Source organism: Platalea leucorodia (genome assembly GCF_965183815.1).
Source record: "Platalea leucorodia genome assembly, chromosome: 4".
In the NCBI taxonomy this organism is placed as follows: domain Eukaryota; kingdom Metazoa; phylum Chordata; class Aves; order Pelecaniformes; family Threskiornithidae; genus Platalea; species Platalea leucorodia.
Genome location: NC_138826.1, coordinates 10481410 through 10490495, shown reverse-complemented (window position 1 = coordinate 10490495; position 9086 = coordinate 10481410). Strand labels below are relative to the sequence as shown.

Here is a 9086-nt window from a genome sequence, read left to right as displayed (position 1 = left end):
AACGCTATACAGAAACTTGAAAAACAGGGGATTGGTATTAAATCAGGATATAAAGAATAGACATGTTTGTGAAGAGTCAATTTGTCAAGATAGTAATGTCCCCTTTCATCTGAATTCCAGGGTTTTCAACCTTCTCTAAGCGGCTACCTGATCTATCAATAGCTACCCCTATTGCCATAATGTCTAACAAACTAATTCTGATTTCTTGCTTTGGAAGATTTGAAAAAGACTGAAGAACTAATTGTGATCTGAATACATCCTGTTAATCAAGAACAAATTCTCTGATGGCCGCTAAAAGGTGTGCCCTTGGTTAGTCAATGGTAACTTTGCTGCCACTGGCCTTTATCTTGTTCGTCTGTTAAGCCACCTGAATCACGCTTTTGTGTTCTGTTAGGTCAATGGTGCCAATAATCCAGGAACATAAAAATCTCCAAAGATTACAAGTATGGAATAAGATTCATCTGATTTATTCATTACAAATTATTTTATATTCTACCAATCAATCAGGTTCATTCATCTGTAGTACAAAGCTGAGCCTGCCAGTCACCTAGTACTAATTTCATTTACAGCTTTAAATAAATATCAGATTCTGTAATACATACGGTGATAAAATATCCACACAAAAATAGAAAGATGTTATAAATTGCAATGTTTAGGTTGCTTTTTAAAACAAAAAGTTCTTAAACTCCATCTATTGTGCTTCCCAGAAAACTGGAAAAGCTCCAGGATTTGCAGGACAAGATGAAAATCCGAGTTATGTCACGTTTCTGTTTACTTCTGATACAGCTGCATTTTCCTTCTCTTGACCTGCAGAATTTCTGAAGCATCAGGGTTGACTGTGACCTGCTGAGATCCTTCCGTCTCCAGTTGGTCCTGTTAAATCAAACCCAGCTAAATTGTGAGAACAGTCAGTAGACAGGAGAAGGTTTTAACAACTATTCTATAAAAATATTTGTATATTAAAAATTACTTCAACTGGCAAATAAATGAGCAAAATCTGAATCACTGCTCTGCACTGAGCAAATCTCTACAGTGGAAAAGTGCAAAAAATGGAGCCATTCGTGTAAGTTAGATACTACACATATCAAAGGACTGAATGCGCTCAAGTCCTAATTTCTAATTTGAGTCCTAAATAAAGAGCAAACCAGCAAACACCTGAGTTCCAGGTCGACTGCATACCTGTAGATTTCCCTGGGACCACCAGATCTTTATCATATGTAGGACTTAATAAGACAGTGCCTGCAGTCCCCACTGCCTGCATTCCTCAACCACAGTTATAATTTATTTCCTGAGTAACTTTTCAGATGGGAATGTAAATCATGGCTATGCCCTGTTTCTCTTGGGCTGGCTTATTGTTTGACTTGTTGCCAAAGTTAAAACTTAAATGAAACTAGTATTTAAAGTGCAGAACTTCTCTTTTGTTGTAAGTTAATGCTTCCTAACTGTAGGGTTTACAAAGTCCCTGCATGGACTTTTGCTCTCTTGTGCTGGGACACTGCAGATCGGGAGTCATCCCTGTGGAGGCAGGGAGAAGGAAACCTGGAAGATCCCAGCTTGTAATTTCTTGCGTCTTGGGCTGGACAGAGATGGAGGAGGCTGGAGCACTCCCCCTTTGCAAAAACCTCGCACAGGATAGGGGAGCCTCACACATTGTGCTGTTAGGAGTCTACGCAGAGCCTGTCAATACAGTTGCCAGTGGAGATTACATGGCAACACAGATATATCTTGCTGACAGGAAAAGAGAAGGGGAGTTGTACAGGGAGTCCCTTCCACCTCTGCTTCTACATTCCATGGAGGTACTCGGAGATGTGACAACATCCACAAGTTAAGGGAAAGACATCCCATAGTACAAGTAAATCCTATCCCATGGCACTTCCTAGTCCCTATAGGAATTCCTCAGCCATGACAGTGCTGAATTCTCTTGAAAGGTTCCTTCAAATTAAGGTGTACACAAAGCCACAAAGCTTCATGAGGGAAAAATATGTAATATTCTGGTCAAATAATGGGGAGAACTGTAGTCTCCAGGGAGCATTCAAAAGCATTAGACAGGATGTGTGCCTGTCTGCCTTCTAGGGAGCAGAGCTGCTGGGATTTGTGAGAAGGATGGTTTACTCTACTTACAACTCCAGGTCCATACTGAGCAGAAGCACCCTGCAATCCCATTTCCCAAATGTACGCCAACTCAGCAGCTCTTCTTGCCATTTCAACTTTGTGAGAACCTGGGGGAGTCCAGCCAATGCCTCTGAGCCAGTTCAAGTCAGACTTGTATTTTACCTGACAGAATGAAACATACACCAGTGTGTATTATTTTGTTTGGCTCTGATCAAACCACACTCCCTGGGTATTCAAGAGAGAGCATATAAAGAGCAACAGAGTCAATAATAAACAAATTATTAATTTTCAGCAAACAGACTGTAGTTCTTTCAAGAATGTGATTTTGTTGATAGGTAAGGTCTGCAAAGCACATCATTGCCACAGACAGCTCCTAGCACTTGGAGGGACAGTGTCGCTCAGCTATACTTACATCACTCTGCAGCTTGTAGGCCTGCTTTGCATGCTTCACATTTAGCTGCTCAGGATCACAAGTGTATTGGTGCAAAGGCTGCTTGTAGTTGACATTGCTTGCGAGCTCCTGGCTTTTCTTGGCGTGGAGGAATCCTGGCTGGTTGAGGTGACTCTGGAACTGTGCCCTGTTTTGGGCATATCCACTCCTGTATTGGTTGTCACTCTGGAGTTTCCCCACTCTGAGGACATGCCTGATTTTGGGATCATCATTTGCACTGAGGAATCCAATCTGCTGGCCTCTGTCTCTCAGGAAGGCTTCTCTGTATTTGTACTGCAGGAAGCGCAGAGGAAAATCTCATTTTCACATTCACATTACCTTCAAATTCTGTTATGAAATAACTTACTCTCCCCTAGCTATCAATAATGCTTCCTGCAGCACACAAAGACCAAGGGTTTGTTTGATATCAAACTACATCTCCTAATCTAACAAGACACTTTAGAAGAATGCCCTTTGTGCTAATTTTTAAAGGAGTAGAAAGATTTTTAAAGGAGTAGAAAGGAGCCCAAAATACTCATCTCTCAAAAGCAATCAGAGGTCCTCTTATTGTTTCACACTTGCGCACACCCAATACACAGCTCAAGCAATGAAGCTCCTCCACCTTCAGCTTTCTTGCCTACTGCAGTCTTCGGTGTTCAAAGGTGACCCACTTTATTCTAGACCATGCTTTAACTATTCATAGCCTAGTACCTATTTTATTTAACTACGTCATAATATGCTTCCTTCCCAGAAATAACTCTTTGAAGTGAAACAGAGCAGCCTGGTATTGGACATCGTTAATGGGAGCCTTTAGTTGGAAATCTTTGCATTTAACTGGCATTTGGTTTCACTGGGTCACCAATTTTCCAAACCAGAACAAGGTTCACTTACGTCAGAATTCACCCATTTTTACAGGGTGGGGGTGGCAGGGGAAGAGGGTTGGGAAGTGTTTGAAACAGAACAATTCTTACATCACTAGCAATCTCTCTTGAAGCCTTTGCTGTCTGGAATGGGATGGCATCAATCCTAAAATCGTAGCCAGATGCCCTTGTCTGTTCCCAAGATGTTTTATACAATTTCTGTGTTGAAAAGAAAAGAACAAAACAGTCATTTCCCCCTGCAGTTTCTTAAATGCAGTCCCATAACTGCAATAATAAATGTTTTATCCTACTGGGTTTATTTGTATCAAGAGTCATCAGTACCATCTCCAAGGTTTTGATCCAGTTCTATAACACTTCAACTTCTTTTCTATTCACCATAATGATAAAATGCTTCATCTGAAAAGTGCCACCAGGGTTTCCTTTTGTACTTGAATGTAGTTGTTTTTGATGTGATTTAATTTCTATTAGAAACTGTGATGCATCAGTCACATCAATATTGCATTGATATTGCCCTTATTCTCTCTTTTGATGCATCCACTTGCAGTGTCTTGGGTTTCGTGGCATCATAATTTCAATACCAGTTATTTCAAGCTTTTCAACTGATCCCTGTCTCTATCCCCAGCCACATGTGGCTTCATTAGCTCATATGGAATAACAGGCAGTTCTAACATATTTAATGTGACTTTGAGGATGTGAAATACATTTACATCCTGAAGAGAAATTGCTCTAGATTTGGTTCTTCTTCCATTAGTAGCTTTCTCAAAATAGCTTCCAGTCTGCATGTCCTGCTACACAGCCATGGTATCTTAGCTGACACTTTTGGCTGTCCCTTTCTGATTTTATTCTTTTGCTTTCTGTAAGACTTTGATTCATCCTTTCTGGGGTTTGTGACCATATGAAAACAAGTACAAAATCCACTTCACATTTCAAAAGATATTCTTCTGTTTCACTGGCCAATTTAGTTCTAGGTCATGCTTAATTTGAAGGTAAACTGAGATACCAGAAATCCTGCAAGACAGCCTGGGTAGAAGCAATGCAAGCATTATTGGATGCCCTGCTAACATTCTAGGTCTGATCTTTCATTTGTGTGCGATCACATCACCCCTTTGCCTTTTTACCTTTTCCTCTATCACTTCAAAGAATATAAATCCTATTTGTTTCTTTCACCTACAGAGCACCTATCACCAAACAAGGAACTCACTCTGACCCTACAGTTAAGGACAACAGCTATTTAATCAGGGTACAGTAGATTAGGAATAGACTGAGTCCCTCTGTCTGGGATAACGTGGAAACAAAATCCCTTTAAACCAATTCCACTCACTGATTCACTTGCATCCAGGTTGACGACAACTCTGCCTAAGGGATCAGTTCAACACAGTGTTGCAGCTTCATGAAGATAGATTATATAGTCAAGGAAAGAGGATTCTCCTTTCTCCCCCACCAAAACATAGATTTAAATTTGTAACTAACCATACCTATACTGAAGGACTGAAATCCTTAATAATAGCTTGCTGCCCTAGAAAGCAGAACCAATTCTCAAAAGAAGAATCAACAGAGTTTTCCTCATCCCTCCAGTCCAAACATAACAACATGTTGGCTGTCCACAGCCTCTGGCTTTTTCAGTTTTGGTCAGGCTCAGAGAACATGGTTTCTACATATACATGAAAGTTTTTCATTCCCAAGAAAGTTTGTTTTCCTTGATGACAGTTACCAAGTCAACTCGCCAAAATAAAAGGCTTACTTACGTCACTGATATGAAGTGCATTCTGGCGGGCTCGGATAAAATCCGGATGATCAGGAGGCAGGGTGTACCTGTGCCTGGCTTCAGAGTCTCCAGCCTTGTACAGTCTCTGTGGAGTCAAAAATCATTGAATGCCACTGATGCTGGAAGCAATGTCAAGATCAATTCTTTTATGGATTATAGTACAACAAAAGTTAAGATCACTTATAGTAAAATGAGACGTACGTCACTGCACTGGAGGTAGCTGTTTTTAGCATGGATCAAATCTGGAGAGTCAACCACAGCAGTGAACTTCAAACTTTCTGGCTTCTGACGGTACTTTATCTGAGAGGGGGAGGAGGCAACAAAAACAAACAAAGGGAAAAAAACACAGGATGTTTCTTTTAATGATACATCACAATTCCAAGTGTGTGATAACTGGAGTAAAACATAAAAGCCACCTTCCTGAAGCCACTGTTTTAAAAACATGCTGCTTTGCTTTAGTCTCAGTTGCTCTTTCAGCTAGGGAATGGGGATGCTGCTGCATCACTGCTGCGGTGTCCAGGCACCAAACTTCTTTTTTTGTGTGTGCGCAAGAAGGACTTCCCACTGAAAATTCATATGCAAAAAGCTTTCGAACACTACACTTTTGACAGCTCATAAGTTTTCTCCATTAATGCATGATACTGAGCAGGCAAATGCCCCTTCAGTGTGGTTGTCAATGCTGTATCTTTCTATATCACTTCCATAACCACCTGCTTAGAATTTCATAATGGAGTTTACTGCATTTATTTATTGCTACATGTTTTGTTTATACTCTTGTGTTTCATTTGGAATGGAAAATATTCAGCAGGTGTCACACAGTGGACTTGCATCTCCCGTACTGCTTCTTGGTAACTTACACCTTGTATAAACAGGCTCCCACATCAAAAGGAAATGATAAGCTACATTCGTAAGTGTCATGTAACGAGGAGCCTTGATGGTAAACAATTCCTACAGACTGCTATCCCATGAAAGATTTATCAGTTACCTCGCTGATGAGCTCTCCAGCCTTCTTTACATTTTCTATCTGCGGTGATCTCAGAGCCATCCAACCAACTCCTTTCATGAAGTTCAGGTCTGATTTATAGCGATGCTGTTAAAAATGAAAATCATTAGCTATCAGTTTTGTATCCACAGCTATTAAGGTTTTTTAAAAAGACTCCCTGATTCATATTAACATTTTGAGGTTTTTCATTTGCCATGCACACATCACATCGTAAAGCCAAACTGTTTGCATTTGTTCATTCCACCAGGAATTAAATAATGTATCATATGCAAGTTACAAGAGAAGGCCCCACGAGTGAATTAGTATGACTCAAAGCAGTAAGTAATAACCTGTTTGTACTGGGCGTAAAAGAACCCCTTTTGAAATAATTTTCTGAGGTGAGTTCAAGTTAGGAATACTAATTATTTTATCTGGTGCATGCTTTCTCATTAACCCCATTTCTAGGAGGACACATTACTCTTTCTTTACTCACATTAAAGGCTTGCTCTACCTCCTAATCCAGTAAAGAAAACAAGGTAGACCCAATAAAAAGTGAAAGCCAGTAAAGTACCCACAATCCCAAAAATTCTGACTTCTCCTTCAGAGTGACAGTGGCTCACTGTGTGACTTTAATGCAATCATCCATTTTTTCAGGTTGTGTTTTTTTCCCCATATGCAAAAGGACATAACAGCCAGCTAGCTCAAGCGTGTTGTACATTACTTTACTGGATCGTGAGGGTATCAGACAAAACCACTTTCATCATTTCTCTGGATTCCTAACCTGTGGGGTCTAAAGGCAAAGAGCCAAGTGCTGAGGTTCTTACTCATCTCCTGTCCTGTCCCTTTGTAGGCAAGCTCTGAACTACCTGCTCTTGGGGTCTAAGGACTAAGTCACTGGAAATGCCACTTTCCTATCACGTGAGCCACCATCACACATCAGTAAAGAGTAAAAAATCCTGCCTTCCTGGATCTAACTGCCTGCATGCTGTCTGTTAGCCATTACAGGAGAAGGCATGAATGGGAGTTGGAAAGGCAAAGAACTGCATCTAGCAACAGCTTCTATACCATCCCAAGAACATCCCAAAAAAGTTCTGGCAATGAAGAGTACATTTGGGATACCAGATAGCAAGTACACTGAGTAAAAAAGAAGGATACAAGCTCTCCGGTGCTTTGATTACCACTCTGACCTTCATAGCTGGAATATCTGCTAATGTCTGCTCATCAGATCTGACTAAATCCAAAAAATATCCCATCACTTTGTCTCGCAATAAAATCCTGAGCTCAGTAAATGATCAGCTCTCTAAAGACCTATAAAGAGTTAGCATAACTTTCTGAACAACCTTTTTCACTTCCCTGCTGAATGATTCAGCCTCTTCTCTTACAAAAGAAGAACAGAGCTTCCTGCTACAGAGCAGTTAATGACACTGGGCTCTAAACCGTCAAAATACAGCTGCCTGCATCCATGCAGCTTTATGCATGCACTCAACACCTACATCTGTTTGAAAGCACATACAATGGCTTGTGCTTGAACAAAGGTACATGCTAAGGCAATGTGAGCATGGATCTGGCCGTGATGAGATTCCACCATTTCTGTCATCAAAGTTTGTCTGAACTTACATTTGCATGAACAATTTCTGTGAACACATCTGGGGAACTGGTTATTTGATATGATCATTTCTGTTTGCAAAGTGACCTTCTAACATATCCCAAATCAACCTCTGAGCATTTAACTTTCTGCTCGAAGAATTCTGCATGTAGAGCAGTGGCTGTCAAACCACTGACTGGCTGTGATCCAAACAGCTGAGAGATGATTGTGTATATCTCTCAGCTCTAGAATAAGTGACATGGACCACAGTGATTTTCCATCAGGTTCATAGCACAAGAACCTCTGATTCACATATATTCCGTATGTGAGGAGCAATCGGCTATATTGCTGCTACACATACACAAGTTTCCAAATGGTCTTTCTAAAAACACTGCCCAATGTCAACATAAAATTTGTGCCAGTTACTCAAGGCTTTGTTATTGCTGAAGGAAAGCCTTTACCTCACTCTGTAGCATGTGGGCTCTTTTGGCCCATTTCATCTTCATGTCTTCTGGGAGTGCTGTAAATTCATGGAGCCTCTTTCTGTAATCTTGATCACTTGCTAAGGCCTGGGCTTTCCTGGCATGGACAAGATTCACCATGTCCATGGGCAGATGGTACTGAGACCACACTTCTTGGGATCCCTTCTTATACTCCTGTTCACTCTGTAATTTGGCAGCGTGCAAGCAATGCAGCAACCTGGTGTCATCCAGAACACTTTTGGCACCAATGTGCTTTCCTCTCTCCATCACAAAGTTGTGTTTATATTGGTACTAAAAATAAAAAAGGGTAAAAGTGAAAAAGAGCCAAACTTAGACTGGCTACGCTAGCTAATTAACGTAGGATAAGTCACTGAAACATCTATGCTGTCTGTAAAAACAACCAACATATGCAGCACTAGAAAGTAATTGTCTGAATCTCTCATTGCTCTCAAATTTAAATACCACAGTAGTTGCAACATTTAAGTTAAGTGCATCTCAACATATTCTCTGAATATGCTCAAAAGCATTGATCATGTTTAACCTCAGATTATGTACTTTTATTATCTCTCACAGAATTTTATTCCCATCGCTAGGAACAAGAACATAAGAGAAGCAAACAAAAGACAGAAGAAAAAAATCTATACAAAAGAGAAACATCATGCACTCTGTAGCCTTCAGATTTGCAAATGCCACCCAGCTATTTTAGAGAGTAAATTCAGTTTTCCTGGATCAATAACTATGTTGAGAAGCCTAAGATGGTGGTCTGAGCATAAGAATAAGCACCAGCAACCCCTCATTCTCATCTTAGCTGGGACTATGACTCTCCCTATGATCTTGCATTTATCCTTT

At 40.5% G+C, this 9086-nt stretch overlaps 1 protein-coding gene across 2 annotated transcripts in view; it reads right to left on the bottom strand.

Moving 5' to 3' along the window:
• Window positions 1-468: 468 nt before the first annotated feature.
• NRAP (nebulin related anchoring protein) overlaps window positions 469-9086 on the bottom strand; it is a gene marked incomplete at its 5' end in the record, with an annotated part of 53241 nt that continues 44623 nt past the window's right edge. For both annotated transcript variants that reach the window (XM_082308433.1, XM_082308432.1), the window contains 8 exons: window positions 469-873; window positions 2122-2274; window positions 2525-2836; window positions 3514-3621; window positions 5169-5273; window positions 5390-5488; window positions 6174-6278; window positions 8217-8528. In XM_082308433.1, coding sequence (XP_082164559.1) covers window positions 772-873; window positions 2122-2274; window positions 2525-2836; window positions 3514-3621; window positions 5169-5273; window positions 5390-5488; window positions 6174-6278; window positions 8217-8528 — 1296 coding nt within the window. In that variant the 3' untranslated portion in view covers window positions 469-771. The remainder of the gene's footprint in view (window positions 874-2121; window positions 2275-2524; window positions 2837-3513; window positions 3622-5168; window positions 5274-5389; window positions 5489-6173; window positions 6279-8216; window positions 8529-9086) is intronic.